Source organism: Phalangium opilio, unplaced genomic scaffold (genome assembly GCF_054372755.1).
Source record: "Phalangium opilio isolate 3A_F unplaced genomic scaffold, DU_Popi_V2 ptg000204l_1, whole genome shotgun sequence".
NCBI classification, from domain to species: Eukaryota; Metazoa; Arthropoda; class Arachnida; order Opiliones; family Phalangiidae; genus Phalangium; species Phalangium opilio.
In genome coordinates this window covers 461,548-481,880 of record NW_028324215.1, presented here as the reverse complement: position 1 = coordinate 481,880, position 20,333 = coordinate 461,548, and the positions used below count along the sequence as shown (strand labels likewise).

Below are 20,333 nucleotides of genomic sequence, written 5' to 3'. Positions count from 1 at the left end.
TGGCCATTTTTCGCTCTGCGTCTCCGGCGGTTTATAACCATGCAATAATATATACGTCGTCAAAAAATATTAAGCCTTGTCACAATACTTGATATCGTCTTCTTGATTCTTTATTTTCCTTCTTCTTAATGCTTCTCAATAAGTCAAGCGTACTATTCTTCTTCGTCTTTATTTTTCTTCTCTTAAATGCGTATGAAGTCGCGTTTTGGACCCATAACCTGTTAGATTTTGCTTAGCTTAAAAAGAAGGCGAGCGGGAGCGTAGTGTAATAAAGAAACTTTTAATGGCTAACTCGAAGTAAAACTAAAAGTTACAAGAGAGAAAAAAACAAAAAAATATATTCTTAACTAGAGACCGTAAGGCCATCTATTAAATATCGAGTCCGGCATTTAGATTGCACCATAGTCTGACAGTTATAGAAGCGTGAAACCCGTATGCGGTAGAAGCATGAAACCCGTATGCGGTAGAAGCGTGAAACTCGTATGCGGTAGAAGCGTGAAACTCGTATGCGGTAGAAGCGTGAAACCCGTATGCGGTAGAAGCGTGAAACCCGTATACGGTTGAAGCGTGAAACCCGTATACGGTAGAAGCGTGAAACCCGTATGCGGTAGAAGCGTGAAACCCGTATGCGGTAGAAGCGTGAAACCCGAATGCGGTAGAAGCGTGAAACCCGAATGCGGTAGAAGCGTGAAACCCGAATGCGGTAGAAGCGTGAAACCCGAATGCGGTAGAAGCGTGAAACCCGTGTGCGGTAGAAGCGTGAAACCCGTGTGCGGTAGAAGCGTGAAACCCGAATGCGGTAGAAGCGCGAAACCCGTATGCGGTAGAAGCGCAAAACCCGTGTGCGGTAGAAGCGTGAAACCCGAATGCGGTAGAAGCGTGAAACCCGAATGCGGTAGAAGCGTGAAACCCGAATGCGGTAGAAGCGCGAAACCCGTATGCGGTAGAAGCGCAAAACCCGTGTGCGGTAGAAGCGTGAATCCCGTGTGCGGTAGAAGCGTGAATCCCGTATGCGGTAGAAGCGTGAAACCTGAATGCGGTAGAAGCGTGAAACCCGAATGCGGTAGAAGCGTGAAACCCGAATGCGGTAGAAGCGTGAATCCCGTATGCGGTAGAAGCGTGAAACCTGAATGCGGTAGAAGCGTGAAACCCGAATGCGGTAGAAGCGTGAAACCCGAATGCGGTAGAAGCGTGAAACCCGAATGCGGTAGAAGCGTGAAACCCGTGTGCGGTAGAAGCGTGAAACCCGTGTGCGGTAGAAGCGTGAAACCCGTATGCGGTAGAAGCGTGAAACCCGTATGCGGTAGAAGCGTGAAACCCGTGTGCGGTAGAAGCGTAAAACACGTGTGTGGTAGAAGCGTAAAACCCGTGTGCGGTAGAAGCGTAAAACCCGTGTGCGGTAGAAGCGTAAAACCCGTGTGCGGTAGAAGCGTGAAACCCGTGTGCGGTAGAAGCGTGAAACCCGAATGCGGTAGAAGCGTGAAACCCGAATGCGGTAGAAGCGTGAAACCCGAATGCGGTAGAAGCGTGAAACCCGTGTGCGGTAGAAGCGTGAAACCCGTGTGCGGTAGAAGCGTGAAACCCGAATGCGGTAGAAGCGTGAAACCCGAATGCGGTAGAAGCGTGAAACCCGAATGCGGTAGAAGCGTGAAACCCGAATGCGGTAGAAGCGTGAAACCCGAATGCGGTAGAAGCGTGAAACCCGAATGCGGTAGAAGCGTGAAACCCGAATGCGGTAGAAGCGTGAAACCCGAATGCGGTAGAAGCGCGAAACCCGTATGCGGTAGAAGCGCAAAACCCGTGTGCGGTAGAAGCGTGAATCCCGTGTGCGGTAGAAGCGTGAATCCCGTGTGCGGTAGAAGCGTGAATCCCGTATGCCGTAGAAGCGTGAAACCTGAATGCGGTAGAAGCGTGAAACCCGAATGCGGTAGAAGCGTGAAACCCGAATGCGGTAGAAGCGTGAAACCCGAATGCGGTAGAAGCGTGAAACCCGAATGCGGTAGAAGCGCGAAACCCGTATGCGGTAGAAGCGCAAAACCCGTGTGCGGTAGAAGCGTGAATCCCGTGTGCGGTAGAAGCGTGAATCCCGTATGCGGTAGAAGCGTGAAACCTGAATGCGGTAGAAGCGTGAAACCCGAATGCGGTAGAAGCGTGAAACCCGAATGCGGTAGAAGCGTGAAACCCGAATGCGGTAGAAGCGCGAAACCCGTATGCGGTAGAAGCGCAAAACCCGTGTGCGGTAGAAGCGTGAATCCCGTGTGCGGTAGAAGCGTGAATCCCGTATGCGGTAGAAGCGTGAAACCTGAATGCGGTAGAAGCGTGAAACCCGAATGCGGTAGAAGCGTGAAACCCGAATGCGGTAGAAGCGTGAAACCCGAATGCGGTAGAAGCGTGAAACCCGTGTGCGGTAGAAGCGTGAAACCCGAATGCGGTAGAAGCGTGAAACCCGAATGCGGTAGAAGCGTGAAACCCGAATGCGGTAGAAGCGTGAAACCTGAATGCGGTAGAAGCGTGAAACCCGAATGCGGTAGAAGCGTGAAACCCGAATGCGGTAGAAGCGTGAAACCCGAATGCGGTAGAAGCGTGAAACCCGTGTGCGGTAGAAGCGTGAAACCCGAATGCGGTAGAAGCGTGAAACCCGAATGCGGTAGAAGCGTGAAACCCGAATGCGGTAGAAGCGTGAAACCCGAATGCGGTAGAAGCGTGAAACCCGAATGCGGTAGAAGCGTGAAACCCGAATGCGGTAGAAGCGTGAAACCCGAATGCGGTAGAAGCGTGAAACCCGAATGCGGTAGAAGCGTGAAACCCGAATGCGGTAGAAGCGTGAAACCCGTGTGCGGTAGAAGCGTGAAACCCGTGTGCGGTAGAAGCGTGAAACCCGTATGCGGTAGAAGCGTGAAACCCGTATGCGGTAGAAGCGTGAAACCCGTGTGCGGTAGAAGCGTAAAACCCGTGTGCGGTAGAAGCGTAAAACCCGTGTGCGGTAGAAGCGTAAAACCCGTGTGCGGTAGAAGCGTAAAACCCGTGTGCGGTAGAAGCGTGAAACCCGTGTGCGGTAGAAGCGTGAAACCCGAATGCGGTAGAAGCGTGAAACCCGAATGCGGTAGAAGCGTGAAACCCGAATGCGGTAGAAGCGTGAAACCCGTGTGCGGTAGAAGCGTGAAACCCGTGTGCGGTAGAAGCGTGAAACCCGTGTGCGGTAGAAGCGTGAAACCCGTGTGCGGTAGAAGCGTGAAACCCGAATGCGGTAGAAGCGTGAAACCCGTGTGCGGTAGAAGCGTAAAACCCGTGTGCGGTAGAAGCGTAAAACCCGTGTGCGGTAGAAGCGTAAAACCCGTGTGCGGTAGAAGCGTAAAACCCGTGTGCGGTAGAAGCGTAAAACCCGTGTGCGGTAGAAGCGTGAAACCCGTGTGCGGTAGAAGCGTGAAACCCGAATGCGGTAGAAGCGTGAAACCCGAATGCGGTAGAAGCGTGAAACCCGAATGCGGTAGAAGCGTGAAACCCGAATGCGGTAGAAGCGTGAAACCCGAATGCGGTAGAAGCGTGAAACCCGAATGCGGTAGAAGCGTGAAACCCGTGTGCGGTAGAAGCGTGAAACCCGTGTGCGGTATAAGCGTGAAACCCGTGTGCGGTAGAAGCGTGGGACGTATACGTGATCGATGCCTGAGCGGGTAGCGACGCGAACTGAACCGGCACGGACGCGATTGGGGTTGGAGGAGCTAGAAAGCCGACCTGGTGGAAATGGTCAGATTTTTGCAAGGCTTTCGCTAGTGTTAGTATGTCGTCCGTGGTTGATAAAGTCATGGAGCTATTTACGGCCGCATGATTTCTATTGGCCATGCCCGTTAGTAGATGGGTCCGTGTTCTGGCGTCTGTTGGCGAAAGCTCACTTTTTTTGCACAAATCGAGTTTGTTGAAAAAATGTCTCGAAGCTCTCATTTGGCTGTTGAGTACGAGTTCTCATTTGAAGTTTCCATTGTTCCTTCGAAAAACGATCTAGAAATGCTGGCAGAAAAGTCCTTTTCCTCTTCAAATCTGCGGCGCTCTCACCGATAACTCTATGCCAATTGTAGGCTGTGCTATTAGGGAACAAGTAGCCAGGTGCGGCACTATTTCAATTGTACTGCCATCCTCTCGAATTGAACTAGCCATTCTTCGTCCCATTCACCGTAATTTCCTGAGAAATATCCAATCTGCAAACTAGGTTTCGACTAACATGCCATTTCTATTGTATGGCTCTTTTGAATTTCCAAGTAATAGTTAGGTATGGTCCACGTTAAATATTTCTCGGCGCTTTATGTGCTTTAACAGACGTAAAAAAGCATCTGTGAAGAATCCAACTTCTGACACCAAAATGTTGCAGTATGTTGTGGGCATAAATCGCGGACTTAAATAATAATTCCTAGTTTTAATATCACATTTATTGATCGTCAGCTCTTTACAGAACAAATGCACACTTTATTCCCGTGAATACAACGACTCGACTGTCCGATAATCTTTTCCCTTGCGTAAAACGTTAACATCCCCTTATCTCTTATCACATGACTTGGGGGCAGAGGGAGTTCGACTGAACTTCATAAAATGCATTGGGGTCTAAAAATACTATTTGCATATTATGATCTAAAAACAGAAGGGAATAAGAGAGAAGGGAGACATTAGAGCCTGCTTTGGTAACGAGAGTCCGACCAACCTCAAGAAAACCGCGAAAACTTTGCGCAAGTACACAGCTTTTAACCAATTTACTGCAAATATAGTTCATTAAGTTCTCCGGCCTATTTGTCTGCTAGATTTTTATTCTCCAAAGGCTTAGGGCTGTCGATGTTTCGTTCTTGTGTAATTATAATCTCAAGTATGTATTTCATTGAAAATAATTTTTTTAATATTAATTCAGAATAATTAGTTTTCATCTATTTATTACCTTCAAATTTTCTGATTTTGGTATGTTCTCAATTCCCGTGTATCTAAATTAATTACACAGCTTGATTTCGTTTATCAACATGAAATTCGGCCATTTTTATTTCCTTCAATGTAAAATTGTAAACAAAACTACTTTTTATTCGTCAACCGAGACGTCACCTTCTTATGTGATGTCACAGCTAAGACAGAAGTTGGATAGCCAATCAGTGAAGGGTAGTTGATTTGAGGTTAGTAAGACTGTTGTTACGAGTGTAAAGCATTATGGAGATATAAAGTGTGTCCCTTCTCTCTTATTCCCTTCTGCTAAAAACCACTGTAACACTATTACATGCAACTAGGTGTTTTATGTAAAAGGTCTGTGAGAAAGTTGTCAGAAATGACGTAATTTTCAATCTTTTATAATTGCCTCAAAGATTAGTGTTATTATGCCTAATTGAGAATCCACAAATATTTGGTCGAACTCGTGCTTAAAGTGAAGATAAGAAAAGTTAGGTGTCAACTTTTGCGGATCCCAAAGATCCTTATAATTCAGTTCATCCCTAACTATTTGAAATACGCCTAAACTTCTTATAACGCAATTCCAATATATGAAAGAGGTTTTCCAGCAAGACCACAATGATACCAAGCACCCATCCGCATAATACACTCCAGAAGATAAATTTAAGATCGTCGAATCCCAAGTAATTGGCCTCTTCTTGACCTTGGCTTATTTTATCACGAACTTTCATGTCGTTAAGGTTCCATTTAGCCACATGACCAGAATAAATTAATAACCCTAACCTATAATGATGTGAAAAATACTGTAATGTTTTAGGTTTTTTATTATAATAGACTAACTATGTTTTTACCTCTCCGTGTGACGTAGTCCAGGAGAGGTTCTGTAACGGCCGTGTCTGTGTGTGTGTCTGTCTGTGTGTCTGTGTGTGTGTGTCTGTCTGTCTGTCTGTTGTTACACCCACGTGACCGCGTTCGCAGTGTGCGTATCGGAGCAAACGTGTTCGCCATTTCCGAACTGCTTTCACAGTCACGGAAATGGCTCCTCTACTCGAGTTCTCACACCACCATCTTCTGGTCTTTGTCCATCCCACACGGACACCAGTCTGTTCTTACTGGCTTCTAATCACCACCATCTTCTGTTCTTTGTCAATCCCAACATTGACACCAGTCTGCACTTACACTGGCTTCTAACACCACCATCCACTGGTCTTCCGTCTATTCCACATAGACACCAATCTGTATCATTGGCTTCTACTCTATTATCATCGTTTGGTTTTAGGATATACGCGGCGATCAGCTAGGGTTACGAGAAACGTCTAGCCTCCCTAAGGTGGGATCGCCACCAAAGGTTTTCGCAATTGCGCTTTTTCCTTACTATTATAATGGAAACGAATCGTATATATACCCCAAATTTGAAAAAAGCGGGCAAGAGGGGTACCCTTCACTTTAAACGTCAATATTAGCAAAGTTTGAGAAGATAATAGGTATTACTTTATTTTAAACGATTTAACTATTATTAATGTTAATTATTGAAGATTAAAATATTTAAAAATAATTATATTTATATAAATATTAAAGATAAACCTCTCGTGCAAAGAGTGAGATTATCATTGCCTCCTATATCTACCAAGGCCCGTGCATGCGATATATTTCCTTCATTGCCTCCTATATCTATCAAGGCCCGTGCATTGTGATATATTTCATTCATTGCCTCCTATATCTATCAAGGTCCGTCCATTGTGATATATTTCATTCATTGCCTCCTATATCTATCAAGGCCCGTGCATTGCGATATATTTTTCAAAACAACAACAAAAATGGGAAACCCCAACTCAGAAACATAATAACGTTTTTATTGGATACTTAAGTTTATATAATCTTCTTGACACGGAGAGGTAATATTTTGGTTTTCCCAACTTGTTATTATCTTTTTATCGATGTAACCATTGCATATAAATGTGTTCAAATTGTAATAAATATCACTTTCGTACCCGGATTCGTGGATGTAGTTTCTCTCTAATAAAGACATTACAGTGGCGACGGAGATTTTTGCCGCGTATTCGCGTTAGTTTCGGGGTGTAGTTCCGTGTGATGACAGAGGAAAGGAATTTTTCTGCCATAAACGCTAGTTCGGCAGTTGGAATGGCGGCGACCATTGGAAATGTTGGACCGTTTCATGGTAAATTGGAGACTTGGGACTCATACGTAAAACGGTTGGAGCTGTTCTTCGAGATCAACGACATTCCGGAAGCGAAGAAGGGTCGCACGTTGCTTGCGTTGATCGGAAGAGATACTTACGGGCTGGTAAGAAACTTAACAGCACCGGACAAGCCCACCACGAAGACGTATGCCGTCATTGTTAAATTGGTAAAGGAACATCTCAACCCTGCTCCGAACCCCACGGTGGAGCGTTACCGTTTCAGTCTACGTAACCAGACAGGATCGGAGACTGTCAGCGAATACTTGACGGAGCTGAAGCGCTTGGCGATGCACTGTGATTTTGGAGCACAGTTGGAAAACAACTTACGCGACAAGTTCGCACAAGGAATGAAGAATGCGGGAATCCTGAAGCGTTTATTGAGTGAGTCAAGCCTTACGTTGGCAACAGCTCTCAGTTCTGCGGTGTCCATGGAATCAGATGGCCGTCATGCTGAGACAAGATAAGGATCCTGTCGCTGACGTAAACCGTGTATCGGGAAAGTCTCAGGGCGAGTCTTCCGGTTCGCAGCCATGCCACCGATGCGGAACGTCAGGACACAGCCCAAGCGACTGCTTTGCCATGAACCAGACATGTAATAGCTGTAAGAAGAAGGGCCATTATGCGAATGTCTGTGGCAACAGGAATACCGGTGCCAGTCTTCCGGGCAGGAAGAAACATGGATCACATCGACGACGTAGGCACGCAAATAGAAATACACCAAGGCTACAAATTACGTCGAGGAAGACGAGACTGACGCGTCACCGTTTTATACACTCGCCGGGAAGAATATTCCACCGATTCTAGTAGACGTGTACATACAGGACCGGAAGGTGGTAATGGAATTGGATACTGGGTCTGCAGTCACGGTCATTTCCCATCGAATGTACACTGAAGGTTTCAGTCAGTGTCAACTGAAGGAGACGTCGGTCAAACTAAAGCCGTACATGAGTCCTATTATGAAACCGTAGGGGGTATTCCGAGCTTCAATGCGGTACGAAGATCAAACGCACGATTTCGAAGTGTACGTTGTTCCAGGCGATGGTCCAGCGCTGGTCGGACGGGACTGGATGACTGTTTTCCGAGTAAATTGGCGAGAAATCAAGATTAACTTTTTATCTGCTGCCACGGGAACTACGATACCGGAATTGTTGCTGAAACATCGAGCCGTTTTTGACCCAGGATATGTAAAACAAAAAGGGTATAAGGCCAAGCTGTACATTGACGAGACGGTGGAACCAAGGTTTTTTCGACCGCGACCTGTCCCGTTTGGAATTCAAGAGGCAGTGTAGAAGTGTACGTTGTTCCAGGCGATGGTCCAGCGCTGGTCGGACGGGACTGGATGACTGTTTTCCGAGAAAATTGGCGAGAAATCAAGTTTAACTTTTTATCTGCTGCCACGGGAACTACGATACCGGAATTGTTGCTGAAACATCGAGCCGTTTTTGACCCAGGATATGTAAAACGAAAAGGGTATAAGGCCAAGCTGTACATTGACGAGACGGTGGAACCAAGGTTTTTTCGACCGCGACCTGTCCCGTTTGGAATTCAAGAGGCAGTGAAGACAGAGTTACGACGGTTGGAGACAGCGGGCATTAAAAGGCCCGTTTTGCACTCTCAATGGGCAACACCGATAGTTCCTGTGGTGAAAGGCAACGGATCCATACGAGTTTCTGACGATTACAAACTCACAATCAATCCGCATTTGCGCAAGGACAAGTACCCGCTTCCCACGAACGACGACTTGTTTACAAGGCTGGCGGGAGGTGACAAGTTCACGAAGATAGATCTGACTGCGGCCTACTTGCAAATCGAATTGGAAGAAGATTCCATCCGATACACCACTATCAACACCATTAACGGATTATATGAAGTAACGCGCGTACCATTTGGAATAACGCCCGCGTCATCAATTTTTCAAAGAGCGATTGATGGCGTGATCAAAGGACTGACGAAAACCGGAGCCTTCCTTGACGACATTATCATTACCGGAGCGGATGACCATGAGCATATTCAGAATTTGGATGCGGTACTTGGTCGGTTGGCAGAGTCCGGTTTGCGCATCTCGAAAGACAAGTGCAAGTTTATGCAGGAATCAGTTCAATATCTGGGCCACGTCATTGACAGGAATGGAATTCCTCCTGTACCCGAAAAGGTTCAATAGATTCTGGCAGCAAACGCACCCAGGGACATCACGCAACTAAGATCGTTTTTGGGAATGCTGAACTATTATGGCAAGTTTATACCCCATTTGGCGACTTGTCTGGAACCGCTTCACAAGTTGCTTAGAGGAGAGTCACAGTGGACCTGGAATGGCTCGTGTCAGCGAGCATTTGAAGATGTTAAGGATCGCCTTGCACGATAAACGATTCTGACTCACTTCGACGCTACGTTACCAGTTGAGCTATTCTGCTACGCGTCAGGATACGGCGTAGGAGCTGTATTGATGCATAGATGTCCCGACGGAAGTAGAAAGCCCATAGCTCATGCCTCGAAGTCTTTGAATCAAGCCCAGAAGAACTACTCGCAAATTCATAAAGAAGCATTTGCAGTGGTTTACGCTGTTCAACGTTTTCACCAATACCTGTATGGAAAACATTTCACCCTGTGGACTGATCATCAACCACTTGTAACGTTGTTTGATCCGACGAAGGGAATTCCAGACACCGTTAATCCTCGTATGCAGCGATGGGCCATCATCTTGATGGGTTACGATTTCAAAATTAAATACGTCCGCACAACCGATAACGTCATAGCCGATTTTTTGTCCCGTTTGCCGCTACCCAAGATGGACAAAGAACCGGGCGAGAGTGACGAAATCAGAAGTATCTTTCGTCAGCAATTGGACGTCTTGCCCGTCGACTCTAAGAAGATTGCAACGGAAACAAGAAGAGATGTCCTGCTCTCGCAAGTTTTACGTTCGGTTAAAGACGGTTGGCCGGAGAAGACGTCACCCAACGATGATATTCGGCCGTTCTTCATCAGGCGCAACGAGATCTCGGCAGAATTTGGATGTTTGATGTGGGGATCTCGTGTCATAGTTCCGAGCAAGCTTCGTGAGCAGATTTTGGCTGAGCTCCATGGTGGACATATGGGAGTTGTCAAAACCAAAAGTCTTGCGAGATCGTATTGCTGGTGGCCACAAATGGATCGTGGCATTGAAGATTTAACCCGCCGATGTCAAGCGTGTCAGGAGGGTCGAAAGTCAGACGTGAAGACTCCGCTGCATGAATGGGAACATCCAAACACGCCATGGAGCCGAATCCATGCGGATTTTGCCGGGCCATTTCGTGGTCATACCTTCCTGCTGATCATTGACGCTTTCTTTAAGTGGCCGGAGGTCAAAGTCATGAAGAACATCTCGGCGGCGGAAACCATCTCGGCTTTCAAAGACGTTTTCGCTCAGCATGGTTTGCCGGAAGTGTTGGTCACTGATAATGGCAGTCAGCTCACTTCGCAAGAGTTTCGTGATGCCATGACAAGAAACGGGGTCCGCCAGAAGTTCTCCCCACCTGGTTACCCAGCAACCAACGGTGCGGCGGAAAATTTCGTTGGGACTTTCAAGAAATGCGTTGGAGCATCGTTGGACACGGGGCTGGATTTAAATGAGGCCATACGTCGGTTTATCTTCCGGTATCGGGTTACACCTCACTTAACTACGGCCATGACACAAGCAAAACTGATGCTGAAACGAGACTTGCGTACAAGACTCGATTTGTTGAAACCGCCGAGCGTGAATGATGTTGTTCGTCTCAACCAACAAAGGCAGCAAGAACACTATCGGGGGAAGGAGAAGAGTTTCCAGGTCGGGGACCTTGTTTGGGCCAAAGATTTCCGTCGAAAGCACGGGTGGAGCGAAGCCACGGTCATAAAAGTTTATGGCACGCGCACCTATGACGTCCAAACGACCGAAAAATTGGTATGGAGGAGACATGCGAACCAGCTACGCCATTCATCGCCGATTGGTAATTCGGATTACTGTTTCGATGTCAGTTCAGCTGTCGATACGTCAGTACGGGCTTCTAGCGAAGCCAGCGCCATACCCATCGCCAATGCAGACGATGAACAATCAGCGATTTCTGACGAAGAGCCCACTGTGCCGTGTCCGGTGGGAATTGAACAAACCATTCGTAGGTCAACTCGTGTACGCAGACCTCCGGACAGATTCGCTACTTAGCCACAAGTTAATTTATTAAAAGTTTTGATTGTTTAAAATTATTTAACAAAATTGTTAGTGTTCCCTAATATTGTTAAATGGGGAGGTGATGTATGTGAATGTATTAGGTTTTTTATCATAATAGACTAACTATGTTTTTTATTATCTTTTTATCGATGCAACCATTGTATATAAATTTGTTCAAATTGTAATAAAGTATCACTTTTCGTACCCGGATTCGTGGATGTAGTTTCTTGCTAAGAAAGACATTTCATCGGTTAATTGTTTTTATCCAAGGTTTGAGATCAGAGTTCTCCTTTTTTTTGGAGATAACATTTAATTTTGTCCTAATTTTCTTATTAAGATGCCATACATCAAATTGGTGATTAATGTTTGGATGCTTTTCTCTGAGATACTTTCTTATCTGAATATGTCGATCCGTCGTAAGCTGATCTATTGCAAGATCAGATTTCTTTACAATATCCAAACATCTTTTTAAACCTTCGAGTTCCATATTAGTGGATTTAAACTCAACTATCTCAAAATGAATAACTTGGTTTGTTTCTTGGTCCATGAGTGTAAAGGTTCCATACTTTGCTGAATGGCCAGGCGAATCACATCGTCCGTCACCAGAAACTTTAATCACCTCCCTCTCTAAAAGTTCATCACATATGGAATACTGTTCTTCTTGCCATGCCAAATTAATTTCCGGTACAACCAGTTGGCGTTGCATGGAATAATAAGCTGTTTTGCTTATATTTTTTAAGCCCATATACTCAAAAACTGTATTAACTCGATGGTATGTGGCTCCGCTAAGTAGAATTGAAGATGCAATGAGTAGATTACCACAGGGCATTTTCTCCAGCATCGGTTGGGATTTCCACACATTATCATGCCCATCGAGGCAATTAAACCAGACCGTTAGTTGACTACCATCGTTCTCAGACTATCGTATAATGCTTGAATCGACAACTTTCAAACAAGTATCGTTTTGACATATTAGCCTTTGTTAGAGATTATCCAGTTCACTTTCAAATACGATATATTTTCGTTCTTTAACGAGGCTTTTGGCTGAAATATCTTTGCAAATTACTGAGCTTTCATTGATAGACTCGTCATCTCCTCCAAACCTGGTTCGTAATATGAAACGTTTTTAAGGAATGGTGAAATTTGTTCACTTGCGTTTGAAATATTAAATGCTGATATTGGTGACAATTCATCGGCAAATGAAAGGGTAGAGAGACGTTTGCACTAAGGGGTTGAAACTGGGAATGGCAGAGTTTTTGGTACTTTCGAAAGCAAGGTTTTATGGGTATCGTCATCCAGTACTGTTTTAGACACTTTTTCAATTTCTTGGTCTAACCATTTCTTGAACTTCTTTGTCAGAAAACGCATCTGTACCACAGTCCACATATGACTTTAGATGCAATTCTTTAGTAGTTTTAGTTTCAAAAAAAAACATCAGTCTGTGTACCAATGGTGGCTGCCAAAACTAGGGATCCATTGCTTGTTTGAGGCTCTTCAAAATTTTCACCTTGATCTTGACATTCATTCACAATATTCACTTCTGATGTAGTTAAAGAATCAAAAATTGATGGATATGAACCATGAATAAGCTTCTTTTTTTAGGATATTCTTGAGGTGCTTTGCTTGTAAATCAACTTCAAAGCAATCTTTCAATAGATTATATCGTTAATTTTCATTTTAAAATTAAATCGTATTTACGCCAAATTTCTCCACGATTCGCTAAAAAATGCGCCGTAAAAATTTATGGTAATTTTCATTGTCAAAAAATTACCACATTCTGGTATTGTGATGAACACTATATTTTGAAGGGATAAGAATGTCATAATAACCTTTTTGTCGATCAAAACCACTTTATTGAACCCTTCGTCGCGTACACAGAGCTCAGTCAACGTTTGCGTTTCGCGGAAAAGTATGGTTTGTTTACCGATCGCGGACATGAACAATGGAATGAACATATAAGTTCTCTTTGCGATAACTTAAAAATCGAAAATAGAATGATCGTTTAAAAAATATAATTTTTTCACAACAGAGAATTAGGGCTATAAAAGAAACGCGTCGTACATCGAATATATCATTCTGGGCAGGTGATTTAAATATCCTGTTCAGAGTCAAATATTCGATTCTATTGCACCTCCAGGGTCGACGCCAATCAAATATTGCCTTACAAAAAGGGTACGAATCTTACCGATAAAAACTTTCTTTTATCAGGACCTAAGTATCTTTAAATAAAAAATATCTTCCAAATAGTATAAAATATAAAACCACTCGAAACAATGAAAATTTCTACCAAGTATTTAATAAATTTCAAAACAAAATTAAAGCGTTAGAAATTAGCCTATGTGAAAGTACCTGGATAATTCTTTGTTTCTCTCGGCGCATAACGCGTTTTTGTAATTTCAATATATTCTTCGAGTACCTCTTAAAATATTTAATATATCCAATAAACGTTACGCCGCGGGGATTTTTGAGATTTGAGGTTTTGAAAAGCGACATCTATGCGTGGTTCCCAAATTCACCTTGACTCCCTTCCCTGAGATAGCGCGCTTAGGCCTGTATTAATAATAAATTTACTTTTGTTGAAACTTTAAAACTTTTTCCTCGATATTTTAAGATGAATTTCGTCTCAAAACATCCTTAATTAAAATAAAACTTAAAAAAAAATATTTCCTCGTGTGGATTCGAACTGCGACCCATGGTTCTGCCGCGCGAAAGGCAACGGCTCTAACCACCATACCACGAACCTAGTTGTTCAATACAATTTCAAGATATATTTTTTTATAAAGCTCGCGCATGCGTATCAGATTCTTGGTCACACCAAAACTTCAGCGCAACACCGCCGTTATTCCACTGGGGAATTTTTCATCGTTTCCCTCTCGTGGGCCCGCATATTTCTATTGACACCCGAGCGTGCTCGACGGGCTTTAAGTCTTCCGATTATAAAAATATAACTTTTGAACGCCATCTATTGATGGCGTGCAAAAGTAAACAAGCTGGTCCAGCAACCAGAACATTTTTGCACACCCAATCAATTTATAGGACATTGGTCCAGTGAGGCAGTGACCCCTATAAGTGTCTCAAAGTTATCTTATTTCCGTCCCGGCTAAATAGAAAACCGGCACAATAGGCAGGGTTCATACAACTTTGGAAAACAAATTTTCCTGAGATTTCCAGGTTTTTCCCCATATACTTCCCTGAGTTTCCTAGATTTTTCCAGTATATGGAGTATCCTATGGAGCAAATGTTAACGAACAAGGAAGGGTAAATAGGACAATTACATAATCAAAGGGCATCCCCGATTCCCCATATCTCTAATATAATCAGCCTCCAAAGTATAGTGTTATGATAATCCTATGGAGGGAATGTTCACGGACATTTTGCTTAATTATTCGACCCCTGTTTGACAAAATCCCAAGTTTTTAGTATCGTTGGATGTTATTGTTAGGCAAATAAGACTATAACATACTCGAAGGACATCCCTGTATCTCTAGTAGAACCAGAGTTATGAGCCTCCAAAGATTAGTGTAATGTTAATCCTACGGAGGGTATGTTCATGTCATGAACATTTTGCTTAATTACTCGGCCTCTGTTTGACGCAAAGTTCCCTGATTTCCCAGAATTTTACTAAAAATTCTAAATTTCCCTGAGTTTTCCCTGAGGTTTTCGTCAACTATTTATTTCCCTGATTTTTCCAGGTTTGTATGAACCCTGATAGCTCACAGCAAGACAAGGTTGAAAAGGGGGCAGAAATAAGTCAAATACTTTGAGCCTCATGGAAATTCGCGAGAGCGGAAATTGGCAGAACACTTGAAATGTATCCAGGGACACTAAATCCAAATGTAAACATTAGGGTTGGTTCCATAAGGAGAGAGAGCTTAAAACCCTATTCTCTAACCCAAATCCAAATCGACCTTTGAATCTCCCGCCAAACATTTCACCATCTCAAATTATTCTCTTATTTCTTTAACCCAAATCGACATTTGAATCTCCCGCCAAACATTTCACCATCTCAAATTATTCTCTTATTTCTTTAACCTAAATCGACATTTGAATCTCCTGCCAAATATTTCACCATCTCAAATTATTCTCTTATTTCTTTAACCTAAATCAACATTTGAATCTCCCGCCAAACATTTCACCATCTCAAATTATTCTCTTATTTCTTTAACTCAAATCAACATTTGAATCTCCCGCGAAACACTTACCCAAATGTACGTCACTTCCTCTTTCATTGCATGTTTTTATTTCAGCATAAATTACACTAAGGCAGTAAATTAATTACCTACGATAAATTAATTTATTACTTTAAAATTAGAATTTTATTCATTATAAAACTAAGCTTTTCCTGAAGGTTTTGAACCGTTTAATTGAAATTATTTAAACTATTAGTGATGATCAATTGGCCAATATCGTAAATTAACCGATGTCAATACCAATTTATTTAAAATCAATGAAACGAAAATATCAATATCAAACAATTATCCATTGGAAAAGATATCAAGCTATTCTGTAATTTAAATTTCTTAGGTGAAGTTTCAAAAGAAGATGAATTTTATTATTTTCTAACACCAAAATTGACAGCTTCTTTGCATAATTCCCGAAGTTTTTCTATTCCAAATTAGATATATTAACGTTTTGTGATATTAAAGGAGAAATATAAATATAATTTTCGTTTCTTTTGAACTAGTTTCTATAAAGGAACTTTAATCAAATGGCCATTTGTATGAGTACACTTACCGATAATGGATTTTACTAATCTAGACAATTACTACGTCTTTTAATTAATATTTTATAAATACTACCTGTATATTTTTAAATATGAAAGATTATATTTTTATTTTAGATTAATGAGTTAAAAAAATTGGTATCCGTGTATCAGTTAAGCTTTGATATTGACATCTGTTAATTTACGATATCGGCTTACGATCCTAGTCTGTTTATAGCATTAAATCGGAACTTCAAGTGTCACTAGCCAGTATAAAACTTCAAAATCGAGAGTTAGGAACTTTAAAACAATCTCAACAGGATATCCGTGGTTAAACTTATCATTATATGTGATAATGTAAAAGATAATGTGACGAAGCGGCTCAGTGAACGTTGGGCAATGGCCTCAGAAGTAGGGTCTTCGTGCCGATACTGGCACAGGTACAGTGGAAGGCAGGGGAGGAGGAGGCGTTGAGGAGGAGGAGGAGGCGTTGAGGAGGAGGAGGAGGAGGAGGAGGAGGAGGCGCTGAGGTGGAGGAGTGAGAAACAAGATGGTGGATGAGAAAATGGTTAAGATGGAGAGAATCGTATAAGAAACTTTAAAGTGGGCGGTTAAGTCTTTTTGATTGACTCACCCCTCTATCGCACCTGCAAGGGGTGTTTTTGATTGACAGGTCAATGAAGCGTGTTCGATTCTCGGATGTAGAAGTACATACATTGGAGTATGAAGATAAGGTGAATTACGATTTAAGAAATAAACTGTATTTTAATATGTTAATTAGATTAAAATTTGCACCATTAATTTCGCCCGTATTAATCAAATGGTTAAGGGGGTATGAAACTCCAGATGACGTTGGGGGAAAATAAAGAATACCCGTAAAAACCCAGCTCTACCGATTCTTCTAGATCATTCTAGAAAAATTAAAATTCCCCGTAAAACCCAAGTTAACGTTGTTTAAGGCCATGACGTAAAATGTACAGTCAAAGTTGTAGATTGTTCGAGAATAATCTTCCCGAAAAAGCCCACCATTAATGTACAGTCAAAGCTAGGATGATGATTTTATTAATAGTATAAATAGCCAGGACCCTGAGTTAAACCACCATCACAATCTCTCTAAAGTCCGACGAGGAAGGAAGGAAAAGCCACCAAGTACAATGTAAGTATAGTTTTTGTGTACTTATTTAAAGTTGAAGTTTGAACCGTAAATATCAGTGTTAAATGGGTGATTTTTTTTACCCTCACCAAGGCTTAAGAAATCTATCGTGGTCGATTTCGATTTCCTTGACGGGCGCGCTACAAGTGATGGACGGGAAAAAATTGCCAAGGAGGTAGCCGTAACAAGCGTCGAGAAAACCCCGAGAGTCGGATCATGGTCTTTCACGCCCCCATACGCCGAAAAAGAATTGAGCTACGACGCTGTACGCCAAAACAGGTGGATGTTGAATAATCTACACGGTCTTGACTGGAACGACGGCGTAACGCCCTACAATAAACTCGCTGAGTGCCTGAGAGCCGCCGTGCAAAGCTACGAACGGGTATTCTGCAAAGGAGATGAAAAGTGTTTCTTTTTGTTGAACCTTATTAATCGGGAAGTTATAGACTTGAATTGAGTGGGGTGCCCCAAAGCCAACGAAATCGACGATGATGGTCCGATGATTACATGTATGCTTAATCATAAAACTGTCCGTAATAATAAGAAGTATTTATGTGCACTATCTAAATGTATATTATTTTCCGAGTGGATTTATAACCACAAAGAAATTGTAAATAAAAATTTAGGAGACGAATAAAAATGAAATTCAAATTGTAACTTTTATTTTTTCATAGTTTTTTTTTTAAATTTGATGTGCTAAATCAAAGTGTTCGCACACACTGCGGTTAACCGCAACACCGATGTGTTGAACTAAAGCCCTGTCGAGCTGGTTAGAGTTTTCTATCTCTTCCGGGGTTAGCTCTCCCAATCGGTTGCGGTTGTCCCGCATTCTCACAATCTGCGTAAATATGGCGTTTTGGACACTGTTAACAATAAATAAGATGTAAAAATGTTTTAGTGGATATATGTGTATTGTAATTAATGTAAATAAGATTAAGTAATTTTAATATATCATACCCATATCCATCGCAGTTAGGTGCTGGGAGCCCAGCATCTGGGGTGGGGTACTGCCCATTGATATCCGTAGTCGGGCTAAGCGGAGGGGTAGAAAAATATATAAATAAATAATCTAAAACCTAGCTATATTTTCAACACGCACCTTGGGCGTATGTACCCCGCAATTAGGTCTTCCAGGCTTGTTAATAAGGCCTGGATAGAGGGGGTGGCCATACTCGGTAATAGTAAAATTCGGACCGTATCCATGATGCTAAACGAAATTAATTAACACTACTTATGGTGGGGTGTATAAATATGGATGTATTTACCGGTAGAAATCGCAGTTTATGTTTAGTACAACTTCTTCATTAAACCCCTCAAAATCGCCGAGATCGGCGCTAATTATATAGAAGCTGACTTAATTATTGATACTAAACAACAATAATATAAAAATTCACTTACATATCTCCCGGATGGAGAATTGGAAATGTGACGAGGGAATCAACACTTCCATCATCCCCATCACAATTTGTCCGTCCTATCGGACACCCTCCTCTTAGCGGACGTCTTCCAAAACTTCCGCAAAATGTGCATGACTTACTACCGCCTTGACCCTGCCCATTCATACACCGGTCCAGGTTTCGCATGGCAGGCAGCTCTGTGCATGACAAAGGTGCGATTGGATCTACTTTTGGATGAAAATATGCACCTCTTCATTGAAAAAGGAATTCGGGGTGGGGTTTCAATGATAAGCCATCGCTTCGCGGAGGCCAATAATAGATACTTAGATGGATATGACCGATCAAAACCAGAGGGATACATATGTTATTTAGGTATTCTGTTTTGCTTAATTAAACTAATCTTGAAGAAACTAACTGACATCGATACAACAGATTGTAACAACCTATATGGAACCGTCATGTGTGACGCTCTATCCATGAGAAACTTTCAATGGGTTGAACCCACCTAGGATTCCGAACGCGCTATTTTACATTGTCAAGATGCATCACCAGAGGGTTTTATTGTCGAAGTGGATCTTGAATACCCCAGTCACCTCCATGAAAGTCATAACTGTTATCCACTAGCTCCCGAATCGATGTCAATTAAACCACAGACGCTCTCGGAATATTCCAAGAACCAGATGGCCTCGCTAAACATAAAAATTAAGGAATCTTTGCCGAAACTAGTTCCAAATCTGTTGAAGAAGGAACGGTATATCGTCCACTATCGTAATCTTAAGTATTACGTAGCGAAGGGACTACGAATCACAAAACTCCACCGAATTTTAAAGTTTGAGCAAGGACCTTGGTTAAAGAAGTATATAGATTTCAATACAGAAAAAAGGAAAATGGCTACCGATGATTTCGAAAAGGATTTGTTTAAATTAATGAATAACGCTGTTTTTATTGTGCACATTAAACAAACTTTTCATTCATTCATTCATATATATATATATATATATATATATATATATATATATATATATATATATATATATATGAATGAATGAATGAAAAGTTTGTTTAATGTGCACAATAAAAACTAATTACATGGTTCACTAGATTGTACACAGTGGAAATGGCGTTTTTTTACAGGAAGTGTTGAGGTAAATAAATTAGCAAATGTTATAAATTATATTGTTATTAAGGTTGTCAAATTACTACTTAGATCTAGGTATTTGGTAGTTTCAACAAATTTGTTTTATATTTACACAAAAAATATCAAATTCTGTACAATGCCGGTTATAATTTTCTTGGATTAAAACGTTTTATGGGTACATAGAAAGTTGTCATTCGTCTTATAGCAGAAGAAACTAAAAAGTTTAGTTTACTCAACAAATCGGAAAGGGAAATACCACCGTGGAGTACTTTATATAAAAACTTCATGTCAATAATTTCCATCAATTGCTGTATAGGTTTGATACCTAAGTGGTCAATCAATAATTCATATTTATAGTCAATGTGGCGTAAGAAAAACATATGAGCATAAGAAATGAATTTCCTCTGTATTCCTTCAATCCTTTTCTTAAGGTATGTACTACACCCGCTCCAAGCAAGACAACCATATAAAGCTTTTGACCTGACTAAAGTAAGGTAAAGTAGTCTAAAGTGCCGTGATTCCCATTGGATAAAAATATTGTCAGCCTTAAACAGTGTCTTTTTACTTGGTTTTTCCGGGGTTTCCCCATCAACGTACCGAAATCCAATTGCACCTGGTTTAAGATGGTGTAATATGGAAGACCCAAAAA

General features: G+C 42.1%; 4 protein-coding genes across 4 annotated transcripts; 3 read left to right on the top strand and 1 right to left on the bottom strand.

Moving 5' to 3' along the window:
- The first annotated feature begins 3,838 nt into the window (after nucleotides 1-3,838).
- Nucleotides 3,839-9,275, top strand: LOC149621438 (uncharacterized). The gene is made up of 8 exons (XM_089853709.1): nucleotides 3,839-3,950; nucleotides 4,074-4,169; nucleotides 7,013-7,218; nucleotides 7,288-7,470; nucleotides 7,523-7,808; nucleotides 7,859-8,040; nucleotides 8,083-8,312; nucleotides 8,393-9,275. The coding sequence occupies exons 1-8, from the start codon at nucleotides 3,839-3,841 to the stop codon at nucleotides 9,273-9,275; spliced, it is 2,178 nt and encodes a 725-aa protein (XP_089709835.1).
- A 7,800-nt stretch (nucleotides 9,276-17,075) lies between these two features.
- LOC149621437 (uncharacterized) lies at nucleotides 17,076-17,805 on the top strand. The gene is made up of 2 exons (XM_089853687.1): nucleotides 17,076-17,152; nucleotides 17,243-17,805. Coding segments are annotated over exons 1-2 (366 nt in total). The 5' UTR covers nucleotides 17,076-17,150; the 3' UTR covers nucleotides 17,607-17,805.
- Nucleotides 17,664-18,602, bottom strand: LOC149621436 (uncharacterized). The gene is made up of 5 exons (XM_089853688.1): nucleotides 18,548-18,602; nucleotides 18,415-18,483; nucleotides 18,249-18,356; nucleotides 18,107-18,181; nucleotides 17,664-18,012 (listed from the first exon to the last, which is right to left on the bottom strand). The coding sequence occupies exons 3-5, from the start codon at nucleotides 18,350-18,352 to the stop codon at nucleotides 17,832-17,834; spliced, it is 360 nt and encodes a 119-aa protein (XP_089709814.1). The 5' UTR covers nucleotides 18,353-18,356; nucleotides 18,415-18,483; nucleotides 18,548-18,602; the 3' UTR covers nucleotides 17,664-17,831.
- Nucleotides 18,603-18,634: 32 nt separating this feature from the next.
- Nucleotides 18,635-19,477, top strand: LOC149621435 (uncharacterized). The gene is made up of 2 exons (XM_089853686.1): nucleotides 18,635-18,918; nucleotides 18,979-19,477. The coding sequence occupies exons 1-2, from the start codon at nucleotides 18,672-18,674 to the stop codon at nucleotides 19,053-19,055; spliced, it is 324 nt and encodes a 107-aa protein (XP_089709812.1). The 5' UTR covers nucleotides 18,635-18,671; the 3' UTR covers nucleotides 19,056-19,477.
- Nucleotides 19,478-20,333: the final 856 nt, after the last annotated feature.

Bases quoted from the DNA above. Each gene is read 5' to 3' on its own strand.
- LOC149621435 (XM_089853686.1), top strand. From the start codon at position 18,672: ATGTGCATGACTTACTACCGCCTTGACCCTGCCCATTCATACACCGGT. The intron at 18,919-18,978 runs GTATTCTGTTTT...TCGATACAACAG, and splicing joins GGGATACATATGTTATTTAG to ATTGTAACAACCTATATGGA.
- LOC149621436 (XM_089853688.1), bottom strand. From the start codon at position 18,352: ATGGATACGGTCCGAATTTTACTATTACCGAGTATGGCCACCCCCTCT. The intron at 18,182-18,248 runs GTGCGTGTTGAA...CCCTCCGCTTAG, and splicing joins GCGGGGTACATACGCCCAAG to CCCGACTACGGATATCAATG. The intron at 18,013-18,106 runs GTATGATATATT...TATTGTTAACAG, and splicing joins CCTAACTGCGATGGATATGG to TGTCCAAAACGCCATATTTA.
- LOC149621438 (XM_089853709.1), top strand. From the start codon at position 3,839: ATGCCCGTTAGTAGATGGGTCCGTGTTCTGGCGTCTGTTGGCGAAAGC. The intron at 3,951-4,073 runs GTACGAGTTCTC...TGCCAATTGTAG, and splicing joins AGCTCTCATTTGGCTGTTGA to GCTGTGCTATTAGGGAACAA. The intron at 8,041-8,082 runs GTCAAACTAAAG...ATGAAACCGTAG, and splicing joins GTCAACTGAAGGAGACGTCG to GGGGTATTCCGAGCTTCAAT.